General features: G+C 36.1%; 1 protein-coding gene across 1 annotated transcript in view; it reads left to right on the top strand.

The window, feature by feature from the left end:
- The first annotated feature begins 205 nt into the window (after nt 1-205).
- The window catches only part of nxph1 (neurexophilin 1), a 50,143-nt gene continuing 23,737 nt past the window's right edge, over nt 206-26,611 (top strand). Inside the window, exon 1 of the mRNA XM_022683145.2 lies at nt 206-647. Within this exon, the coding sequence (XP_022538866.1) occupies nt 594-647 (54 nt within the window). The 5' untranslated portion in view covers nt 206-593. The remainder of the gene's footprint in view (nt 648-26,611) is intronic.

Raw genomic sequence — 26,611 nt, forward strand, 5'->3', positions numbered from 1 at the left:
CCAATAGTATCGCTTCCTTCGCTGGGATTACCTTGTGGTGCAGGTTCCAGTGCTTGATAGGCTAGTACCTTTCAACTTTCCAGGCTAAGATAACGTAATAGCTCAAACGCCCAAGGCTTTCTAGCCAATCCAAGCTCACGTGGGCGTGGTTTGTCGTAATACGGGTGGGAGGGAAAAACAAAAAACCCACAACGCCTCCCCGTTGGCTGCGCCGGGTTTCTCTCTCCGTGCGCTTCAGAGGAGCGCGGGATATAAAGACCCACATAGAGAGAAAGAGAGAGAGAAGGAAAGAAAGAAATATCCAGTCCTGTATGTTGCTCTTTTTCCTCTTTTTATTTTCTCCGAGAGGGAACTAACGGCTCTCAGCTGCAGACTGAAGAAGCTTGGCCACAGTGAGACCATGACGGCGCTGCGCCCTGCGTAAAAACCGCGCGCTTTTTCCCCCTTCATTCGTTCTCTGGTGGTCATGGGCTCCGCAGGCTGGTTGTTCTCCACGCCGAGGCTCCTACTCGCACTGTAAAGCGGATACCAGGTGGGATCTATGGTCCTTAAAGCAGGAGGGAAACGAGAGGAAGTTTGAGAGCAGAGGGAGGATGCGGGCTGCGGGCTGGTGCGCCGTGTTTCTCCTCACACCAGCGCTCTGTCTGGTGAGCAGTTTTACGCTTCACACTTACACTTTTCTTCACGTGCACACACTCACACACACTCAAATACAAAGTCCATTATGCCTGATTACGCTCAACGTTACTGTATTTTGCGTTTTTTACACGTTTCTGTAATTGCGCCAGTTGAAAAAAAAAATAGAATGCAGAAAATCTGTTCTGAAGTGTTTGAAATTATGGGAGATAAATAATAAAAAACTTTGGGTTGTTTCTTGTTGTTTCCATGCCACATGAAAAATAAAATGCTGCTAAAAAAACAGATAACTTTTAAAATCAGTCTTTACACCCCATTCATTAATAACAATGTGTGTATATTAGTTTCAAAGGTACACCTCGTTTTTTTAATCGCGTTCCGCCGCGTGAAAATTCCACCAAAATTCAAAGTGTTATTCTGCTGTTGAAACTCATGGGGGCGCCACAATAAAATGAAAATACAAGTGGAATACATGAGATTTTTCCTGCCCGCTTTCAGGAAAGACACGCCCTCCTGCTCAGCAATAGGCTCTAGAAGTCCCGCTCACTTGAGCCATTTCTCAGCAGTCTTTTCATTGGGCGCACCGACTGCGAGTGTGAACTATTAGCCAATCCTATGGCAGGTGGGCGTGTTTACCAGAAAACAGGTGGGAATTAAACAACGTGTCTCGAAGTGGATTGTTTATTTATTTATTTATTTTGGACACACAATAAAAGCAGTTCATACTCACGATTACAACCAACCGGGAACCAGTGGAAATGTGTTTAAAAGTGATTAAATGGTAAAATTTGTGGTAAGCAGTTTAGTCTGTAAATTGGTTTATTTGGTTTATTTCAGACGAGTTTAGAGCTTTGGCAAAATTAGATTAGATTTTTATATTTTATTCGTCAGTGTTTTTATTTGATTATTTTGTAGAGTTAGATGTTTGCGTTCATTTGGCAGTTATTTGTTAGTAAATGCGGTAAAGTAAATGCAAATATATATAATTGTTTTTTTCAATATTGCAAATGTGAGAGTGTTTAGTTGCCCAAAACTATTTAGTCTGTCTTAAAACCCGTTTAAACGCAAATTAAAAACGTATTTCTCCGTTATTTGTTTACCCCGAAATTCATCTCATTTTAAATTTAATTTGCATAATGATTGTTATAGGCACAGTTCAAGGCCTTTGGCAGCAGCCCGACAACAGCAGCAACAACAACAACAGCAAAAACAGTTATTAGCAGATTGAGTTTTTATTTATTAATGCTAGTCTAATCGGTTTCCTGGTTCTTTAAATTTAAATTATTTAATTTAAACATATACATTTAAAATGTATCAGCTGTTTAACGCCGATGTTCTGATTTATGAAACATGAAACGCGGGTCAGTTTATAAATAAAGAATTCTGACTTAATTTTTTTAATGTGATTTAAGAAACAAGTAACAACAAGTCCGCATTATTCCAACTCAGCAGCAGTCTGTCTTTGGTGGTGGTCGTGGGGTCTTTGGTGTTCCCTCATTCTGGGGGCTTAGAAAGCCCCTCGCGCTCATCGCAGTTAGAGAGTTTTAAACATTTCAAAGCCTGTTATCAGAACAAGATGTGAAAGGAGATGTGAAATAATCCCTCTGTCTGGGGAGCCATCTCTTATCACTTGTTCAGATGAACTTAATAATGTCAGACTTTGAGGATTTTTTTTTTTAATTTCGAAAAGTACAAATTGTTTTTTTATATAAAATAAACAAGCAAAAATATTAAAATATATATCAGACATGATGTTTTTTACCATTTCGATTTTTACTTTGTATTTCAGGAAAATGATAAATTTACAAATGAAACGAAAAGGATAGACAGATTACAGCTAAAACAGAACTTTAACTTAAACAGACACTGAAAAATTAATTCCATTAAATATATTTCACCCATTTTCACTAGTTTAAAGGAGGTTTGCTCTGTCTTTTATTTTTTTTTTTTAGCGTTAGTCTCGCCGTGGTATTGCCGACTGGGACGTTTGAATGGTTTATGATTAGAGGAATAATTAAATACGGCTGGTCTTTGAAACTGGACAAAAAGCGAAAACAATATATTTAATGATGCTGTTTATATATATGAATAAGTAAATAATCCAGAGGAGGCCAGAGAGAGGAGCTGGGCGGGTCGGCGCGGGTTTTTGGAGCTGAGCCGCTGTCCTTGGTGCTGACCTTTCTCATACGGATTTCAGAACCCCGGACAGAGACCGTCTGATCCCATTAACTTTTTAACTGAGCCAAACACTCAGCTTTTCTGTCTTTCTGTCTTTTTCATTCTTTTCTTCTTCTCTTTTTATGTAAATGACTTTCAATCTACATCACACTTCGACCTCTTAGAAAAAAGTCGACTTATGCGTTGTGACAGTTTTCACTTCACCCCAGTTTATGTAGTAGAAACAGTTTCATCAGTGTTCTGAAAAAATAAAAATAAATTAAAATACTGGAGCCACTATATCTACAGTGGAACAGGTACTTTAGTCGAAAAACAGATTTTGTTTTCTAATTAATGGAAAGGCTTAATTATTCCAGATTTAGCGCAGGACCCTCAGAACACACGAGCTTAAATTCCCCTTAACAGATTCGACCCGGTGAGTGAAACTGCAGCTCCTGTGGACCCTGTGAGGATTAGGGGTTGAACCTGGATGGTTTTATTTCGTGTTTAAGTCTCTTGTATCTGTTTAAGCCTCTTGTCCGCGGCGGCTCGCACTGACCCTGATAACGCGGAGACGCTGCAGCGCGAGCAGCTCCGGCTTTTACACAACTGTTAAACACGAGGCTGGTAGACTATAGCACTGAGACTCTGAGACTAATCTCTCTCTCTCTCTCTCTCTCTCTCTCGCTCTCTATCACTCTCTCTCTATATATCACTCTCACTCTTTCTCTCTTTCGCTAACACACAATTACTTTTTTCAGTTTTTGTGGGATATTGTGATTGTGAGACTAAAATTGTAGCTAAACTTCTTCCATTAAACTGCACAAACCAACTTAAAAAATAAATAATAAAATAAATAAACAAATAGATAAGCCACTATTTTAAAAGAAGCAAATTCCTACACAAAACAAACGAATAATATAAGAATTAAACAACACATAATTTAATAACACAATGAAACAACTAAAGCAATCATTTTGGAAATATGTTGTCCCCACAAAGAGCCGACAAACACAAAAAAGGACTTTCTATAGCTCTACCAAATTTTTGGCATTACCACCAACCACTGATAAATGGACTTCCAAAAGAAGGGAGTCTCTAAAGTAAGGAAATACCCACACAAAATATGAAAATGCTTTGCCAGGTGGTGATCCAATTTTAGACACAGGCTGTAGCTAATGGGGGAAACCTGCTTGGCCATGTTTCCAAGTGTTTAAAATTAGACCTCTGCCTGCCAACCAAATTTTTTTATAGGTGTTTCCCTACCCTGTGTATTACTGATTGTTACTATTGCCATTTCCTAACTTCCTAACACATGTCTTAAACTCCAATCAGCAGCAGAAATTACAATTGTCTTAATTATTGTACCGCAGGGAGCTGGAGTTTCCAGTCCTCTTAGTGGTTTTGTTGGTTTGTGTTAATGAAGCTGGAGCCTGTTTTATAACATGCTGTAATTGAATGGAGCTGGTAATGAGTGGCCACTAATGAGCACCTACTGATAGACCTGTAGGACCTCAATATCGGCCCATATTATCAGCCAGCTGATGCGTTCACACGCACACACACACACACACACACACACACACACACACACACACACAAATTGAAATTAAATTTAGATAATGAATAAGAGGTTTGTATTTTCCGGATATATTTTCCAGATTTTACTTTAACCCAAGATTAAATTAACCCCCAACCCCCTCAATACAACAATGGAAGGAAAGGGTTAAGGATGTGTATTTAATGAAAAATATAACTGCAAACCTACAATTAAAAATGCACACATTTTGGATTTCTTCTTTTCTTTTTTTTGCATTTTTTGGTTTGTTTTTGGTAATCTTATATAAAGTTGCATTTTTTTTCTTCTTTCTTTTCTTCCTTGAGGAATTGTATAAGGACTTGGAGGGGATGCAAAGATGCATGGACTGTTGAGTGAGACATAATACTTGTATTGTCTTGTAAGCACACATGTTTTGTACTACTGCACTTGAAAGAAACTAACTAACTAACTAACTAACTAAATAAATAAATAAAGTAAAAAAAAAAAAAAAAAAAAAAAACAACAACAATGCCAAATTAACTTAACAAGAAAAAAAAAAAAGAAAAAAAAACACTGATCACCAGGTTCCTCGCCGCTGTCATGTCTGCGTTTTCATAAACAGCATCGTAAAAATTCACAGAGACACATGAAGTTAAACCTACTGAGCCGTACAAACGCTTCACATCATTTATGCCATAAAAAAGTGAAATCCCTGCCTCTCCGCAAGCTTTTTCACACACACTCCGGCTGTTTGGAGGTGCTGCTCTAGCTGACTAGTTCCACTCCACTTAAAACTCCACTGGAAATCTGTGGCCAAGGTCCGTGCTAACCCACTTGAGCCTAATGCAAGGCCAAGCAGGTGTGAAATGACTTGTTCGAGTAAAACCCCTCAGCCTTTTGTCCATTAAGCTTCATCCGTGCTTCAGAAAGCACAAGCACGGCTCTCCATCACCTGGGGAGGCATCAGCGCACGCACCTTCACGCAGACAATGACAGTAATGGGGTTAAGTAGAAATGACAAGCCTCGGCCTCAAATCACTCTCGAGGGAAGTGTATATATTAAGCACTAGATCAGCGGTACAATCACAGGAACATACAGTTATTTTTAAAAAGGTCCATAATAGTTACTTTAAAGGCTGACATACTGCATTTTTCTTATGTTGGACTTTTTTCAGAATCACTTATGAGATCTGTGTGGGAATTTGTACTTAGATACTAATGTATGTGTTTCTAACAGCATTAAGTAATATGCTCAATTCTGATTGGCTACTTTTTGTTTCCTTTTTAAAACTTAAAAAGTTATAAGTGGCATAAGTGGCCTGGTGGGTGGACATACACTGCCATGCCAAAAGTCATGGGATAGCTGTATGTTATTGATCCACTATCAGAAACAAAGCCTGATAGTGGGTGGCAGATAGTAGGAGTATCAAGAATATGCCATAAAAGGTATTATTACTCACAGAAGACAGCACAGTGGGTAGTTATGATCGTGACCGGTGGTGTCTGGCCAGAACTGTCCACGCAAACAGAGAAGATAATAGCAGAAATCATATTTAATTATTCAATGCAGGAGACCCACAGGCATATCGTGATGGTTAGTATAGTGTACTTTAGCTTGTTCCATAAACATATCACCATCTTAGTTAATCAGGTTTAGGTCAGGGGATTTTGGAGGACAAACACTTTTCTCGTTTACTACGTAATTCCATATGTGTCACTTAATAGTTTTTTTTGTTTTGAACAATAATAGAATAATAGAAAATACATTAAATAAAGTAAAAAAAAAAAATAAAAAGGTCTGTCCGAACTTATGAATGGTACCATATTTTACCAAGACTAATATAATGACCAACATACAGCATGTTTTTGTATTGTTATGCTGATATAAATGTAAAATCTACAAAAATCTATTCACCAATAAAAAACAGGTAAAAACAAGCTGTTTGTTTGAATTTAATTTGTATTTTAGGCATTATTAGGCTGTGGTCATGGAAAATAGTTTGACCAATGGCTGATGTAGATAAAAAAAAAATGAAGAGACCACTTCAGTTTCTTAATCAGTTATACAGATTTTGCTATTAATAGGTTTATGTTTGAGTAAAATAAACATTGTTTAATTCCATAAACTACAGACAACATTTCTCCCAAATTCAAAATAAAAATATCGTCATTTAGAGCATTTTTTTGCACAAAAAGAGAAATGATCAAATGAACTGAAAAATTTCAAATTTTAATCACAGTTTTCATGCATCTTGGCATGTTCTCCTCCACCAGTCTTACACACTGCTTTTGGATAACTTTATGCCACTCCTGGTGCAAAAATTCAAGAAGTTGAGCTTGGTTTGATGGCTCAAATCAAAGAAACTCATCATTTTTAAGTGGTCTCTTATTCTTTTTCTAGAGCTGTATATCAACAGTAGAGATCAGCAGACAGGACTTAGCTCTAACAGCTGTAACATTTTACACAGATAATGTGTGGCTACTGTAGTAGTAAATGCTGTTAAGAAATCAATGTGAAAAATTACAAGCAGACATTTTTACATTACAAAAGAAGGACATACTATTTAAAGCTACAATATTAACTGTGGGATTGTCAGCAACTGACCAGTGTTCATCTGCTGGTGGTGGATGTACAGTTGCATGCAGATATGAGGTGCCTCTAGTTAAAGGTTGTACATTTATTACATTGTGATTCAGAATTCCTCATTATTTGCTAAATTATAGAAAGAAATTCTAAATTCAACAAACGTATTGAATTATTTTTTTCCATTTATTTTTTATGGGTGTATAGGCTATTGTGAGCACTAAGTTTTTAGAAGGCAGTTCTTAACCTTGAGCAGAATAAATGCAATGTTGGAAAGATTTGGGTAAATAAAGAAAAAAAGCGATAGCGGACTCTGAAGATATTCAGAGTAAAAGACTAAAACGAGTCAAGGCTTTGGATGCGTGTATGTTTATGTGTGTATGTGTGTGTTAGTGTGTGCAGTATGGAAACAGCAGGCTGCGTTGGGGCTGTTTGTGGCAGGCGAGTGTGTTAAGCCTGAGTGATGTTAAGCTCTGAAGAGATGCAGAGAGGCAGGAGGAGAGTGTTTAAGCGAGAGATGGAGAAAAAATGAAAGAAATGAGGAGGAGAGGCGTGTTTACTCTCTTTGCAGAACAGCATAAGCTCTCTACAAACATGTGAACACACACTAACACACATACACACACACAGAAGTGCTTGGATGCACACAGACACACACACACTCACACTCCTTCTATTTAACAGACATGTGTTCATATTCATTTCACAGTCCATTTATCTCAGCTCACTTGCGCTGGTGAAGGGCTCGTGTATTGCGGTTGAGGACATTTGCATTATGTTAATGAAACTCCAGTGCAGGTAATGGCATCATCAGCGGTAGCAGCAGCACTAGAACACACTGCGAGCGCATACACACATCCTGGACTGGAGCATTGTTGATTATTGTAGCCGTGTATTGTGGGTAATTTACAGTGTATCGTCATTGTCACACGAAATCTTTCCATCTCCAAAATCCACAACTTTAAAGTGGAAGTTTTAAGTTTTTTCGATTTGTTTCATCCTTTGTCCTTCCACATGATTTATCTAAAGCTGCTTTGCAACACTACTATATAAATAAATAGAATTGACTAATTGATACAGGAGTTAAAAAAACAACTTTCTAACTTTAGATGCGTTAGTGGTTTTATCATTAACCGATTTAAAGCATTTCTATTGGTCCATTCATTATGACATTTGGAAACAACTGCTAGATTTAAAAAGTATTAGAATGACAGCAATGATATGGGGGTGTTTTCAGCATGCAGCATGTCCTAATTTAAACATTATTATAGGAAACAGCGGTGTGCCATATCGTATCGTACACAATAAAAGCCCCAACATTTTTGAATATTGTGAATCATATTATACCGTGAAATATCGTGCCATATCGCCTACCCCTGTTTTAAACAAAAGAAAAATTCACACTGTTCTCATTTCCTATTATATATCGACTAGAGACAGATTATATAATGTCCAGTATCATTCATTTTACTTAAATCCTGAATATAAAAATATATTTGGAGTGCATTATTATTAGCATCATAACATTCTGTCAACATCATTGCATTCTGCTACATATCTGATAAAATTCTTGTATTTTTAATATATCTCAGTTAGGGGTGTGTCATATCATATCGTATGCAATAGTATAATGTAATTTTCATTTTGTTGCAGTAGTGTATTTTTGAAATATATGTTTTAATTCAGTGTTTTGTCATATCGCCATGAGTATCGTTATTGTGAAAATACCATTAATTATCCCAATATTATTTTAGTTCCATATCGCCCACCCCTAATATAAAACCAAAGAATGATCAGGATGAGCATTAGGATGGCCTTTATTGTTAATTTAATAAATGACATCACAATATCCCTTTTTAAGATTATATAATGATAATCAGGACTGAAAGATGCCTTGCCTAAACAACATTTTCATTTATAATTTTAATGTATCACATATCAGGACAAAAATGACATTTTGTGACGTATGTATTAAAAATAATATTTTAGTATATGACATATCACCCATCTCTACTGGTTGCTTTATTTGAGTTGATTTAACTCCTTTCAGTGAGTAACCACATATCATCCATTTCTCCCTTTCGGAAGAAATCAACTATGTTTGCTAATGTTACGTTATTTTTGTTAGGTATGAAACATTAAGTATATAAAAACAATATGAGTCTAAAATAAATAAAGTTTTTATAGTTTTTACTATAAAAGTGAGAGAATAAACAATTTCGTTCAAAAGGGAGAAATGATTGATATATAGTTGGAAGTGCTTTTCCAACTAAAAACTTTTATTGAACTTTAGATAAAGATGCAGAGCTTTTAGACTAAAGTAATGCAAAGAAAACAAGTTCATATTCATAAAGTTTTAAGAGTTCAGAAAACAATATTTTGTGGAATAACCCCGGTTTTTAATCACAGTTTTCATGCATCTTGGCATGTTTTCCTCCACTAGTCTTGCACACTGCTTTTGGATAACTTTATGCCACTCCTGGTGCAAAAAATCAAGCAGTTCAGCTTGGTTTGATGGCTTGTTATTATCCATCTTTATCTTGATTGTTTAATAAAATAAATACAAAAAAACTTATAATTTTTAAGCGGTCACTTTTTTTTCCAGAGCTGTATATCATCCATTTCCCATTTTAAAGATAAATCATTTATTCTGATTACTATTTTAGATTATTTTTACTTTTAACTTCATATATAAGGGAGTATAAGCTGAAATAAAACACATTTTAATAATAATAAAAAAAATAAAGCAGTGATTCTATTGAACTTTTGAACAGTAGGACTTCGGACCTTGTATTTACTTTTAAATAAAGTTTTTTACTGGCCTTTTATCCTCAACCTCCCATGCCCAACCTTTTCACACCACACATTAACACACACACACACACAGAAAAGAGAGAAAGAGAGAAACAAACAGACAGAGAGAGGGAGAGTGAAAAAGATAGAGGCAGGTTCAGGGTGCATCATGGGGTGGAGACAGTACAAGGTTGGTTTGATTAATGGCCACAGACTCCACTCTCCCCTTCACAAACTGCTCCCGAATTTCAATCAGACTGGCAGGCCAAAGTTCAAAGCTCACCAGAAGCACAGAAGGGCAGCGGATGTGGAAAAAAATCTCACTCCAGACTGACCTGAACCTGCTCTCAGTGGGCAATTTTTCCATCTGCACTATATATAGCAGCGTTCCACCCAATCCTTTTCCTCACGTCACCACTTGGTAGAAACTCCTTCAAAGTCTCCATGCAAAGCTTGTGGAAGAGCAGAAAAGAGCAGATAACCTCTCTCGCTTTCCAGAGGTGCTGCCGGGACTCTGGCCATCATGGGCTTAAAAGGCTGGAACGGCAGAGATGAAAGCAAAATATTAGAGCCATAAACATCAGTCAGACGGCAATGGTGATGGTGATGGATTACTCCACAAGAATGGATTGACTGTGTTTGGACAAACTGCTGCTGTCATTATACACACACAGAGTAATGGATTCATGTTCTTGTCTCACAGAGCAGGTGTGTAAGAAACTAAAGACACTTTATGAATTAATCTTATTTCATTTAACATGTATTCTTTTTATTATTTATAAACTTCCTTTATATACATGCAATTTCTGCTAGACTTGGTGCTTTGTCCACTAATTTTCCTATTTGTTTTTATTATCTTGCATGCTTAAATGAAATGTGTAGGATCTCCCAATCAGACATACAGTATTATAATGAAATTAGCCTTTTTGTTTTGTTTTGTTTTAGTAGAGTTCGCTCTGGCATCCACGCTGTGGCACTAGTGTACATTATTCAGAGCAGTTTGCAGACTACAGTGTGAAATTATGTCATAGAATTGCATGAAAATCTACAAAACAATAAAATAAAAGTGAGATTGTGTGATTGTAGAAACGAAACTATTGTGGAAACTTTATCTTTTGTACCCTAAAGAACTTCTGAAATGCTCATCATATCATCACCACCTACATACAGTATGCAGGCTGTGTCTCCCTATTCCTGACTTTGATTGGTTTGTAGAACGGTATGTCTCAATTTACAGTAGATACAGGAACTATATTTTAAACCCAGTTAGTTTGAACTTAAATACATAAAAGCTGTTTTACATGAAATGTGGTATTATCAAACATTTCTGGTACAGAAATGTATTTATTTATTTTCTATTAGCCTTTATTACACTTTATTTGCATACTGGGTGTGTCCACCAGTTGCTTTACCTTAGGTAAACTAGGTAGATCATGTATTATAATTACTGTAACTGCCTGGCCTTTATGTTGTAGGCTGTAGGAGCAAGCATCATTTTCAAAGTTGCTAAGCTTTGCTACACTGCTCACTCTATTGCATTTTTTTTTGCATTTTTGAGTACTCAAAATCTAAATGTTCTTAAATTAAAAAGAAAAGAAGTATATACAACAAATAATATTGAATTATTTAAGTACATTTAACTTAATTTAATCCAAGCTCAGTGTGTGTTAAGTTACATGTATGCACACAAAGGGTGCAGTAGGATTTCAGCACAATACTGGTTCTTTCTTCTTCTTTTTCTTCTTCTTTTTCTTCTTCTATTGTTTAATGAGTGATGATAGCCTGTAATGATTACCTTTCTGCTAATAGTGTAGTGTAACAGAGTTTCAACAATCCCAAAAAGTGTACTACAAATGAACTGGACCAAGGTGCAGTTTTTCTAATCAGGGCGCAAAAAAATGGATTGGGAAATCCCTAGAAATGTAAATAAATTCCAAATCCAGAAGCAAAATGCTTTATTTTCTGTAGGAGAACATCTACTGCTGGTCAGCATTTCAGCAAAGTGTTTTACTTTTTACACAATCTTTTGGTATCGGGAAAGCTACAGTTGTGCCGTCCGTTACTATCTCAGCACGGTTGTCTTTATGGAGAAGTGTGAATTGTTTTCACAGCAGGGGGTTCTCACTCCTTCCCTTTCACCCCTCATTACTCACTAGCAGCTCAACATAGAGTCACAACATTTCACACGCAGACAGCCAGCCCTTTCCTCGTTAATCTACTAACACAGTCACGGCTGGGCTGCCAGCTCTCGTGCCTCGGCCATGAGATTTGTGCAATTGCCTCTTATCTGACGGTCTCACACCACACACACACTTGCCATTTTTTAACAAGCCTACACTCCCCTGTTAAACTACCTCTGGATGAAGCTGACTACAGCTGCTGCCCCTGCTTTCAATCCTTAAACCTTATAAAAGGAGTTAAAGAGAGCACCAACCAGTTCTCATCTCACTAGACAGTGAACTGTATGATAGATAGATAGCTTCTATTACTACCTGAACCAAACTTAGTCTCACTCTATGATAATTGCAAAAATTGGCACTGGGTATAAAAGGTTTATTTAACTATATTAATAAAAATATCCAGTCCATTTAAATGTAGAAATTTATATTTTGAATGTAATCCAATTAATCTACATACATGCACTTGGGTAATTAGACAATGGGAAAACCATAATCAGACTGTTTTATATTGACAGAGGGCAGCACTGAGAGGAAGTTCACTTACAGGTTTTCAAGAAGCAGAATCCAGCGCAGCATTTTTCTTTTTAGAGATGCAGATATTTACAGTGCGTAGAAGCAAACAAGAACAGAAAAGAAACTAAATTCCTTTTATAGGCCTGCTAGAGAAACAAGCTAAAAATCAGTGCCCCCTGCTTCTACCAGCCTCTGGGTTACAAAAAACAAAAACTCAATCCAGCTTCTTCTTCTTCTCTGGTGTTTTATGGCAGCTGGCATCCAATTTGTTGCATTACTGCCACCTGCAGTTTCACTAAAGCATCACACTAAATCCTCTTAATTAGCCCAGTGTCTGTCAAATATATATAAAAAAACAACATTTTCCCTTCCCAAATGAGCCTATGTCTAAAATAGATTTAATTGACACGTCTGCCATATCCACGTTTCTTTTTATTTGGTGTGTGTGTGTGTGTTTGTGCATGTATGTATGTGTGAGTGTATTATTATGTCATTTACTGTAGTGTTTGAATTAGAAGTGTCCAGGCTAAGTCTGATTCAGTAGTTCTGATTGGTTGGCCACATTTCTAAGTTCTGAGATAAGTTCTAACCTTTCTCTACTATATTTATCACAGGCAATTAAAACATGGTCCACTGTCTCAGGCTGACAGCAATCTGGACATAGTCCATCTTGATGTTTTCCTACATGGAAGAGAGTACTATTATGATAAATGTGGCCAAGTCTCAATCTAGAAACAGCGACTTCATTCTTGCTTTTCCACCCTCCTCTTTTACAGGATACTAATCACTCAATCCAGCTCTAGGAGCTTCCTCCTTATTAAGCATTAGCCCCAACTAAACAAGACCAATTAACTCAATTCCCAATTATAATCAACTTATAGGCTATAGACCAAATAATATAGAAACACTGACACACAATATACATATCATAAACAAAATATTGACCTAACAAAATCACTGTGGAAAAAAACAAGACACCACTATAATACCCCCCTGCTCTAGCTTTAAGAGTGGTATGTCCCACTCCAAAGGCGGGAAACTCCCCTATATAAGGGCTCATTGATACAACTGCCTCTGTTTGAAAGACTCCATTGCTGCTACATGTAAGTCTTTGCAATACTCAGTTTCCAAGTGAAAACTAAATAAATGCTAGTAGTGTTTTAATATGCAGAACAGGTTAACGCAAATATAAGATAAAATAGAGTATGTGTTTGGTAAGGGAAAAAAAGGGTTCTAACAACATTTAACAAACAAATTCAGGTATTTCAAACAGCAAGAACATTTAACAGATGTTACTTCTGGCATGTCTGTGCTCAGAATTCCCCTTTTACACACCTCACTTTCATGACACAGACCATAATCCATAATCAGATTTCTACTTTCTAACCAGCCAATAAACTCACAAACATGTGCCTTAAACTTGAAACATCCTGACATAGTTTTTGGTAAACACCAAAAGTGGGTTCCAGGTGGACCTTTCTAAGGGCTTTTTCACATCTGTAGTTTCTTTTCTCTGGTCTGAATTAGTTGATGAGTTTATTAACTTGGAGCGTTTTCTCTCTCTGTTTGGTTTGGTTTCACACAGGCATGAACCTTAACACACTCAAAATGCACACAAATAAACCATGCGAGCATGTTCTCTGCTCTGATTGGTCAGAGCTGTCTGGCACGGGAGCCAGACAAAATATAGCGAGAAGATTGTGTGTTCCAGTGAGAATAAATGTGCCGTGAAAAGCTGCTTTAACACTAAACGCTGAAACCCTGCGCTTTCACAGTGTTTTCAGTAGGGAGTGCAGTGCAGAAAATTGCAGTAAATTGCGTTATCTGGCTAATGTATAAGATTAAACTGTGCCTTATCAGCAGTTTAGCTTAAATAAAATTAGTGTATTTAATAGCTGGGTTTGGATCGAGACTGAATCACGTTCTTAACATAAGCGAGTACGATTACTGTTTTCACACCTGCCTAATCGAAGGGTACAAACGAACCAGACCAAATAGTGCTGGTGTGAAAACGCCCTAAATGGACCTTTTCATTACAGCCCACCTTAAACTAACACGGGTCCCATCTAGGCCTCACATGCGGTGTACAACCCTGTACAGGTCCAAATGGGCATGTTATCTGGACATGGACCCACTTTACCTGCAAATATGAAGCTTTATCTATTTATGGTTCCAAAAGCACCCAATACTGTTCTTCATATAGCATTCTCTATATTACTATAGAGAATAAGTTGGAGATTAGCTAATTTTTAAATTAGCAACTGTCCTTTTACATTTGAGCCTGAGAACAACAAAAGAAATCAGAGTAAGCATATACATGCAATGTTTAATTATATTTGTAGGCCTTAATAGAATCTAAGAAATCAAATTATACTGTTCACATAACCACTTTGATAATCAGACAACAGTGGAAATCCAATTTAAGCTATTGAATGCATTCAAACTCTATTACTGATGAATAGTACAATTGATTGGCATGTGTAACTGGAGCATGTATACACATCTTAATGAAATCCTTATTCTTCATCAGAATAACAACACTTTTCTAAAATGTAAAGCATATTCATATTTTTTATTTGTTTTAAATGGCTGTTTGTGACAAAACAGAAATCTTATAAATTGATTATTCTTAAATCTTAATTATTAAAGGAGAAAAGTAGATTAAAGGACATTTGGAAATTTCGGAAAGCCGCATCAAAGGGTTCAAATGACCAAGATGTCTTTATTTTTATGATGACATCACAGTCTGCAGTACAACTGTCTTGTCTAGTCCACTTTGAAAGCAATACATCAGAGTAGTTTAGCGGTGGACTTCGGGTCTCGAGTGTTTCTCTATGACTGCTGAGGAACCTCTTTGTTCTAGTGTGACAATCAGCATTCATTATATATATATATATATATAATATATATAAACTTTTTCCTCCTTCAGAAATTCAATCAAGCAGTGTGCTTATGTCCTTGATTTTTTTCGGGTACAATCTTTTTAATCTGGTACAAAAAATCCATAAAATGCAGATGTGAATAATGAATAATATCTAATCTGGGCACTATGTGTTTTTGCATATTCAGACATTAATGTTAGAATAAATATGAATCTACATCACTTTGATCAATAAATCAATCTTAATCTATAACCTTAACCCTGAACTTAACACTACGTTTAACCCTGACCTAAACTGACCTGATTAGAAACAGTGATGAGTTTGATCTATTTTTCTTAAAATATCTTTACAAATATACAACTTTTAAAATGTTAAACACATCAAATCATCATCAAATCATCATCAACATATTTATCATCATCGTAGCCTGTAGCCCCACCTGGGAGCCCAACAAACGCTAAGCAATCATTTGTTGTATTTTGGATTCAAATGCATCCATTACACTAAATAACCAAGAATTTCACTTAGAGTTGCATGCAATTAGTTGGACATACATGTTGTGCTTTTTTTTATTAAACAGAAAAGCAATTAACACAGGCTCTGTGGCAATCAGCATACATAATACATACATTTCTTTTCTTTCAAAATATAATTATTTAAAAACATACTAAAATCAAAAGCATTGTTGTGCCGAATGTTTGAACATCTTACTGAGTCAGCAGCAAAAAAAATCATACAGTAACTGAACTGTAGCTGAAATTGTTTAGCAGTTCTTCTGAGATATCTTGAATTGTCTATGCACACATTTTCTAAAATGTACAGGTTAGGGCACATATAGGGCCTCTTTAAGTGGTTCATTGTGTGTTTCGAGATAATTTGTATTGTCGTCTTGTTTTCTTTTCAGCTTCAGCTGCCTTGTAACAGGCAGTTTAACATTGCTTTCAGGATTTGGTGGACTTTTGTGGAATATATTCTTCCCTCAACCTGTACAATATTTTTAGTTCCATTGGCAGCAGGACAACCCAAGAGCATGCTGGCTGTACCCCTATACTTAACATTAAATTCGGTTTGCTTTTTCTCTCTCAGAAAGTTATATTTTTACCTTTTGGCTTTCAGGAGTCATTTGGCTTCTCTGTATGGTTTGTGCAAAATTTCAAATGTTCAAATGTTTTGTGAAAAGGTCAACCTTCAATGAAGATTATTGAAGTGCAAACAACTATGCACAGTGGAAAGGTGAACAACCACTGCTTGCATGTCCTTGCCAGTCATATGATACTCTTGATTTGCTGTTTTTAAGTTTACTCTTAGTTTTATTGGTCTTTCGGTTTCACCTTGACTTCCATGGTCCCATTAAACTGTAATTGCTTAAGAGCATGCCACAGTCTAGAAACCACAAGCTGAACACTCTTCAACGTGTTTCAGCTTCCACTGTACAGTAGTCATTGGTTATTTTTATTTTGCTTAGTGTTTATCCAGCCATGGTTGCTGAGTATTAGTAAAGTGTATGAAGAGATTTCATAAAGCTTGGTCAATTGATTAAACTGACAGTTCCTACTTACAGTTGGTTTACGGTTAAGCTTTAAGGTTAAAGACTGTTTCACAAACATTCTGAGCTTTTGTAATGAGGTAGACTCTTCCCATATCAACTGAAGTGAATGAAGATTTTTCACAAATATTACTTCTGTAACATGAGGTGATATAGCATTGTGCGTTATGCAGTTTTCATTGATATTCTAGTAAAGGTCCACCAAAGTTGTGTATTACAGAAAATGTCTTGGCAATGATAGAAACAGCAGCCTTAAAGGTGCTTTACTGTTGCTTTAACTGCTGAAGTTTGCAGTAGACCATTATACACCATTCGAACACAAGTTTTTACATCAACAATAATCAGAATTAAAATAGAATGTGCAAAAGCACTGCACTGTTAAGATATCAATGCACCAAAGTCAGAGCACATCTGGCTCCTAAAGGGAATGACAACTGCCACACTGATTGGTTTATATTTCATGTTACACAACAATGATTAATTAAGAGAATTATTTCATGACTTACACTCTTCGAACCTCGCAAGGCATGTTTTTTGCATCCTTGTGATACCAAAGACACACCGACTTGCCGTAAATCAAGCTGTTCCAAAATTGTGTAATTGACCGGTGCGCTATAGATCGCTAAAGTAGGGCTCTTAGTTTTCCCACAACATACAGTGCATCCCTAAAATATAGAAATGTTATGTTCTGTTTCAACTTGGTGGAGAACAGTCACAAAAAAACAGTTTCAGTCTAGGTGAACCCTTGTGTAGATGTAACTTACTTACTTATAGGTTTTAATAGAGAATTTTTTGCCACCTTCATTACACTCTGTCGCTTGTTCTAGTAGTAATTTAAACAATAGACAAAACAAGACAAGACAACCATATACACTTTCAAGAAAAAGTATGTGAACCCTTTGGGATTACTTGGATTTCTGCATAAATTGGTCATTAAATGTGTTTGGTTAATATTCACAGTGAGGGGGAAAACGAATGTGAACCTTTGGTTTTAATAACTGGTTGACCCTCCTTTGGCAGCAAAAACCTCAACCAAATGCTTCCTGTAGTTGCAGATCAGACCTGTAAATCAGTCAGGAGGAATTTTGGATCATTTCTCTTTATAAAATTGTTTCAGTTCAGCAATATTCTTGGGATATCTGGTGTGAATCACTCCCTGAGGTCATAATGCCACAGCATCTCAATTGGGTTGAGGTCAGGACTCTCCAGAAGGCGTATTTTTGTTGCTAAAGCCATTCAGTTGTTGATTTACTTCTATGTTTTGGGTCGCTGTCCTGTCCTGTCCATCATCCATCCTGCTCCAGACTGTGCTGTTGCTTCTACTGAATACACACTCAGTGAGTATGTTAGTATCTTACATGCAAAGGAAAATAAGCTCCAGGACACAACGCATCCCAATATCTCAATATTTCTCAATTTGAGACTATTATAGTAATATAGGAATTATTAACACATATTTTTTATTTATTTAGATTTTTCTATCAAGATATACAGCTTGAAAAACACACAAACCTCTGCCATTGAAATGAGACAATTTCATTACTTAAAACAAGTAAAAATAAAGGTAGTAAAAAGTTAAATAATCTCATAATATTCTTGTAACTATATGCAAATATAAGAAATATGAGACATTTTATCTAGAAATGTAATTTCAAGTAGCTTCTACTGGCACTGCTTTTCTCTCGTGGTTATACTTATACTATAAAGTATTAAGCAGAATTTACTGATTAAAAGTGAACAGTTATGAGTTCGTTATTAGGTTTTGTACCTTAATATACAGTCTCTCTTAGCTGTGCTAATGTATGGCAGTGAGTATGTATTCACGTCTGCAGAAGAGAAGATTAATTGACTTCACAGCTCCTTTGGTCTGTCTTGCTCAAGAGATTTTTTACTTTTTCAGTTTCTTAAAAAAATCCTGCTGCATAATGAAGCCAATTTTCTCATCAGAACTGTTAAACTCATAGAATTATCCCTTCAGGAAATGTCACAATGTTCCAGTTAGTGCCAAATATACCGGCAGTGCTGCAGGTATTTCTGCAGAGAAATATTCCTGTCAGTTTGAGGCAGAGAGTTCTGGTGCACTTCTCTCTCTCTCTCTCTTTCTGTGTCGTACTCAGCAGCACAGAGCCTTCTGCACTCCCTCACCCTGCACCGCTCACCTTCTCCTAACTACAGAGTGATAACCTTCTGACTTTCTGCTGTTTTAGGGGGTGGAATATGTGAGAAACTCCAATATATTTCAGTGCAATATAATGATTAATCCTTCACTACTTTAGAATTATGGTTTTATCATTATTTATTTGTAATTCCATAATGTGTTTCATAGTAAAATGTAATCGTATTTTATTAAGCAAGTCCCTCTCTTTACCTTACTATCTTTATACTCCCTGCAGTATTTGGTTTCTTTATCCAGTGTGAATATGAGCGTTAACTGCAGATGAGCTTCCAGATTGGAAACGTCTTCTGTGTTTTTTCAACATTATTTATATCCTAATGTGATAAAATGACATCATGCCAACACAAAGATTTTCTGTCTGCACAACGTCAAGTGATTACTACTTTAGGTAATAAAATGCATTTTAATATCTGATTAAATATGACTTTAATATCACAATATAGTACAAGCACGGTATGTAATGTGTCATACATGCATTAAGTTACTGTCACACTACAAACATTAAAAAAATTACATTTTTTGTTGTTCAACTTTTTCAAACTTTATAATAAATGGACTGACAGAAATGCACAAAAATTACTTCTTTTTGCACATTCTTGAATATTTTGCCTCTCTCAATTTATAGAGACCGAAGTGTGACTGGAAATAACTACAAAGATAGCTGTCGAGTGACCTTATTAAACTTGTTTTAGCAGGTATAATAGCTTGTTACAAGATGAAATTAAGTCCATAATAATATAAATGTTTATATAGGCTTATACCAGTTGTCATGAAATCCTTATGCAGGTTCATGTAGTCTTACAAATGCTGCCCTTCAATAAAGTGTTTCCAATAATTGATATGTGTAATTTCCTATTTGCAGATTGATATTATTGTAAAACAATTTATTTCTACATTTTTTATATACTTATTTATGCGGGGATGGTGAGATATTAAACTGGTGGGTACTTTTAAATGAAAATAGCAAAGGGAAATAAGATCCACACCAATATGCATGCCACTATCTAATATTTCTCAATTTGAGACTATTATAGTAATATTATAAGAATTATTAACATAAAGCTCTGGACAAAAAAATAAGACAACTTAAAAATGATGATTTTACCAAACTGAAAGGAAGATGGATGATCACTATCCATCAAACCAAGCAGAACTGCTTGATTTTTTGTACCAGGAGTGGCATAAAGTTATCCAAAAGCAGTGTGTAAGACTGGTGGAGGAGAACATGCCAAGATGCATGAAAACTGTGATTGAGAACCAGGGTTGATTTCTGAACTCTTAAAACGTTATGAATATTAATTTGTTTTCTTTACATTATTTGAGGTCTAAAACCTCTGCATCTTTTTTTGTTGTTTCAGCCATTTCTCATTTTCTGCAAATAAATGCTCTAAATGACAATATTTTAATTTAGAATTTGTGAGATATTGTGAAATATTGTCTGTGGTTTATAGAATAAAGGATAAAAGAAGAACAGACCAATCAGACTGCTTATGACTCCTCATTCATTGGATGACAGTATTGCATTTCATGGCCGGTCCAGGAGACTTCAGCCTTATTGATTTCCAGAATTGAATTTTTTTTTTCTTGGCCCGTGCGAGAGCGCACAGCCAGACAGGACGCTGAGACAAGTCTTTGAGAGAAAAAAGGAGAGGAGGAGGAGAGAAGAGAGGCAGGACAGAGGATTTAAAAGCTCAGACAGTTTGACTGACAGCTGCCAATCATAGTCAAGATAAGATTCATCCTGTTGACTGGAGTCGTAAAAGTGGTGAAGACTGATATTGAATAAGAATTCTGAACAATCAAGTGACGAGCCCTGTCTCTCACCCTTTCATTCATTCCTTCTCTCTCCCTTTCTCTCTTTTTTTTCTCTCTTTTCCTATTCCTCCCCTCACTGTGTTGTCAAAAATATTTTTTGATAAATAAAATTATTTTTAAAACACTATCATATGAGAACCAGCATTTTAGCTACTGTGATCCACCTAGTTAATTCACTCACTTCACTCACTTCTATAAATACAAATCACACTATGTGCTCCCCCTGTGGACAGATGACATAGTTCAATTACTTTACAGGATTTTGCAACTATGCAGTGTAAAGGGTTATGCAGCATTACTCAGTTCTCGCGAGAGGTTTCTTGAGGCTCCACCAAAGTTACATAGTGCTGCTAGTAGTGTCCAGGTCTGTGTACTCATCAGTGTAGCATTAAAATATCTTTGAAGCTGTTTTTTGAATTGATATGTGTTACATTTCTCATTTGCAGATTCATATTACTTTCAAATAATTGATTTCCTTATATTTTTATACTTATTTATGTGGGGATATTGAGTTATAAAACGGGTGGGTACTTTTACATGCAAAATATGAAAAGTCAATTAATACCCATGCCAATAGAATAACACTATCACAAAATACTGAGAAAGCTGGTCAGAGGCTTACAGATTTTAAAGTAGGAAGACGTTTAAACAGGCTTAAATTTGGTTTGTAACAGTAATCAGAAGTTACATCAAGTGACAAAATGAGAGCTAACAGGATATACTTCACTATAAATAAAAAAAACAGCAAGGATAAATAATATTGATAAGTAAATGAGATTCATAACAGAGTGACAAAAAAGGGAGATAATTCTGTGCAATGTGCAATGAGAAAGGTTGGCAATACTTCGCAAAGTGAGAAAATGTACATAGAAGGATTTATACAAAGGCTTTATAACAAACAGATACTAAAACTCAGATGATGGCAAACATGAAAACTGTCCTTGATTGGTTGAAGGCAGGCATGTGGCACATTTCATATTTATTTTAAATATATTTATACAGTTTGATTTCATTAAGATTAAGATACCAGCTGGTGTTTGCATTGTCTTGTAAAGATAATGTTCTTCTTACAACAACAAAGGAAAGATATATTAAGTATTAAGTATTGTTTTACTGTAGTAACATATGGTTCCAATGCACTTCAACCGCCATTCACACGTTTACAGCAGGTTAATTAGGCTCGTTTCTCTAATTGCCTTTAATTGTCTGCCTTTAGTAAAGGAGTGCAAGTCAAGGCTAAATGCTTTTGTGTTCCCAACACTATACTTCAGTATATACATTAAATTCTATTAGGTTAGAAAATCACTTCCATATAATTATGCTTATTACCATTTTTTTTTTTTTTTAAACCCATGGTCCTAGGTTTGTCAGTGAGTTAAGAGTCAGGGTCCAGTTTCCCAAAAGCATCTTAGCATTAAAAGATTTTAACATTAAGAGAAAGAGAGAGGGAGCTCAGTGTGATGCTCGCTGGACCATCTAAGAATCTTCTCAGTGGGGAAACCAACCCCACATTATTACCCATAATATACAGCATGACCAATAAACTAAGAAAGATGCAGATATTTAAAATTGCTTTAAACTTTCTACTTTAAACTTGTTAAACTTTTATGTTTTGTATTATGTTATAAAATTGGCTCTATAAGATGTGATATAACTGTACATTTTATATAACTGGTAAAGGAAAAACCTTTAATAATTTGCTGTGGAAAAAATCTATTTCACATTTACCTGAGACAACTTCCCAAGCTGTCCCCTGATTTAACACATATACCCCTATCCCATGACATCTGGCACTTTATTATGTCTTGCAAATATTGTGGAGATGTAACATTTCTTGGGATGCACCAATTTAATGGGATCTTGTTGGGGGCTCCTAAAGTGTAAATAAAGTGTTTTTGTTCTTTATGGAAAGAAAAAAATATCTTTACAGTGTCTCATTCTCGCTCTGTTCCGTGTCTCTCCTGTCTGTCTGTCTGTTTTTCCTGCTCTACTGTTTATTTACCTTTCTTAAGCACATGGCCCTCTTTGTGTTCTCCTTGTCCCAACTGTGTTAATTTGAAGCTCCGCCCCCTCATTACCTGTCCCCAGTTATTTCCTGTTTCCTGTTCCCTCCATGTGTATTGAAACCCCTATGTGTTAGTTTGTTGGTTCTTGTATGTTGTCACGTCGGTTAGGTTGTAGTTTTTTTTTTTGTTTTCAGTCTTTGTGAATTCAGCGTTTCTCCTAGTTACTCTGTTTGTTTATTTATCCTGTTTTGTGTTTATTTTGAACCAAACTGGTTACATTTTTATAGTTAACTAAATGTATGCATTATTAGGAGACATTTTTGAATCACATTTATTACAATTTAATAGGTTTTATAATGTTTTTGTGCATTTGATTAATTAATGAATTGTCTTATTACCCACAAAATTCCCTTCTTTAGATCTTTAGACTGCCTTCTTCTAAAACATCGTGCTTTTCTCCCCCTCTCAATCTCTCTCTCTCTCTCTCTTTCTCTCTTTCTTTGTCATTCTCTTCTCACTCTCTTTCAATCCTCCCTCATCCTCTTTTAAAATATAACTTGACAATGAAAAGCGTTTTAAAGCAGCTTTGTGTGAGAATTAAAAGTCTGGATTTAAAACATAATCATAAATACAGAAAACAAATATATATATAAATCTAATAACATGATTTAATTTTTAATGCAATGGTCTTTTGATACCACAGTTGTGAGTTCAGATTATGCAAGTCCTGCCTATTTTAATTAATAAAATGAGTAAAATTGTGGTGGGATTTACATCTACATGCCATTTCAATGATTTTTTTTTCTAACCTTGGCACCTTTAATACAAGGTTGAAGGAATGAAGTTCTCCTGCTATTCCCTCAGAAACTCCCTGAAGTGCCTCTTTTAATTAGGGAGGCTGTGCTTTCCTGTGTGTGTGTATTGCGGAGTATTTATCAGATCGATTGCGGATGATGGGAGTAGTGAGGGGTGGGAGCGGTGTGGCATTGTGATAGATGCGCTCTGTTCTCCCACTGCAGCCTGAGCACTGCCAATCTGTCACCTCTCAAAAGCTATTACTTAAAACATTAGTCTGCCCCTTGGCAGCAGCCTCTCAGCTCCAGACAGCTAACCATGAGCGCTCACAATGCCTCCACTGGGAGAGCCCGGCAAAATGGGACTAGGTCTGTGTGTAACTGTGTGTGTGTCTGATTGTGTGTGTGTGTGTGTGCATGTGTGTGTGTGTGCTCGACACAGTAAGAGACGAACCAAGAGAAAATGTAATATTGTATTTGTATTGTTTAACAGGATTTGCTGATTTATTTTAGAATTTATTTATTCTTAAACACTGTAGAATCACTGGTGGTGGTTTACACTGCTGTGTGTGTGCTTACTAAATAGTGATAATAAGATGTGATAAGTCATGGAGCATAAGGAGTTATGTATTATTTAAAAATAGGTTAAAAATGACCAAAGTAAAAGAAGAATTGTACATTTGACCCTTTGTCTTAACATTGTATAAAAATATGCACAGTCAAATAAACAAATACAATGTATATTTTTACGATATTGCAGCAGTTAAAACAGTCAGTCCTCAGGGGGGCGATAGAGGACATTTCACAGTGTCCTTAAACAGGAAAAGGTGACCATCATTAGAGTTGCCTGCAAAAAAATCATGTAATGCCAGTATATGACAACTTGACTGCTTCTGTAGAGCCTTGTAGAGCTTGTGGCAAAACGCTTTATTGTGAAATGTGTTGTGACGTATTGTTGAGTGCAACTTCATATGAAACCCATTCGGCATAGTCTCTATGTTAAAGCATCTGAGTTTGTGTTTTTCGTGGGATAATGTTTTAGGCCTAATGGTCACCTGACCAGTTTTTCTACAGCTACACATTATTAAAATCATCCTATATGGTACAGTATTTAATGTTTTGCTCACTTTACCTGTTAACAACAATATTTAATGTGAATTAAAAATACATACACTGCCCGACCATAAAAAAGCTTTAGCTTTAGCTTTGATTGCGGCACGCATTCACTATCACATTGTTTCGATAAACTTCTGCAATGTCACAAGATTTCTTTCAATCCAGTGTTGCATTAATTTCGCCAAGATCTTGCATTTATGATGGTAGAAAAAGTCTTCTCCAGCACATCCCATAGATTCTCAATGAGGTTAAGGTCTGGACTGGTGGTGAACAATCCATGTGTGTAAATGATGATCTCATGCTCCCTGAATCACTCTTTCACAATTCCAGCCTCATGAATCCTGACATTATCATCTTGGAATATGCCAACATGTCATTAGGGAAGAAAAAATCCATTGATGGAATAATCTGGTCTATACTCAGTATATTCAGGTAGTCAGCTGACCTCATTCTTTCAGCACATACTGTTACTGAACCTAGACCTGACCAACTGCAGAAACCCCAGATCATTTATTTAGTTAAATCCAGGGGTATTAGTGTGTTTATACTAAAGGTGCATACAAAACAAGCAAAGCAAATAAAAGTCATTATTTTATTATTACATGAGAAATTGTTAAAAAAAAAAAGTGGATATTGGTGGCTCTTGTAATACATTTTTTTGGGAACCCCTGCCTTAAGCTGTAAGCTGTTAGCAAAATGCTATGCTAAATTGTGGTGTAGACTGAACAGTAACGTTTGTGTAACATTGCATCCCTTACTGAGAGTGCTAGGCAGTGTATTCTGTGTTAATTATATAATGTATTCTTGCTGATTATGATCAGTCAGACATTGAATTTTAGATGAAAATTGGGTTGATTGGTGAAACAAGCTTCAATGTTCAAGAATTCTGATTACTTAAGACATTGTTTAAAACCAACAACAAGTTTAAGAACGTTAGAACTTCATGTTGCCTGGACGTTAACATTACGGACATTACCAGACACTTAAGTTTTGTCATTGTTCTACCCTGTGTCAAGATGATGTTGACATTAGATGTTGTTCTGATGTCACAATCTACATTTTAACCAGATAAAAAAAAAAAAAAAAAAAAACATCTGCTGATGTTGGTGGCCAGCTGGCCATGGGTTTTGTGCAGTGGTCAGACTCTACCATCATCAATGCTGCAAGATCTTGGTGAAAAATTAATGCAGTACTGTATTGAAATAAATCTGGTGTTTATCTCCTCATCACCTGTGTAGAACTGTGTGGACGGGTTCAGGATCAGCCTATGTAACATATCTGTCATAATGCTGCCCTCAGAGCAGCAGAGCTCACTTGATGTTGACTGCTGATGTTGTTTCCTCTGGGCCGGACTGTCCACAGCTTTCCTTGCTGGCAGCTCGTTCACAGCCAGACATGCAAATTTACTGATCTGATGATTTAACGTGACAGTTTTCAATTTCTCACTGAAAGCAGCATTTTCATACCGGCTAAGAGTATCTGGCTGTGTTGGAAATTATTACTGACAGGTCCCATAATGCGTACAGCGTGCTTTTAAATGCATACATTTTCTTTTTAAGGAAATCTCTGGTTTACGTGTCTAAAAAGATGATGCCTCTTGATTTATTTCCTGAATTTCCGTATTATTCTGCTGTTTTCAGATATCAGCACTGAGAAATGTTTACTGATGAAATCTATCCTCTCTCTCTCTCTCTCTCTCTCTCTCTCTCTCTCTCTTTGCCTCACACACAAGCATTCACAAATCTGCAGCAGGAATCTGTGAACTATTGACTGTAGTACGCAGTGAATGGCTCAGGCAGTAAAGCTGTTGCCAAACAGCCGCAGTATTAATTGAACGGGTTTATGGCCGGGATGTTTTTTTAGAGTCAGCACA

This window comes from Astyanax mexicanus, chromosome 3, assembly GCF_023375975.1.
Source record: "Astyanax mexicanus isolate ESR-SI-001 chromosome 3, AstMex3_surface, whole genome shotgun sequence".
In the NCBI taxonomy this organism is placed as follows: domain Eukaryota; kingdom Metazoa; phylum Chordata; class Actinopteri; order Characiformes; family Acestrorhamphidae; genus Astyanax; species Astyanax mexicanus.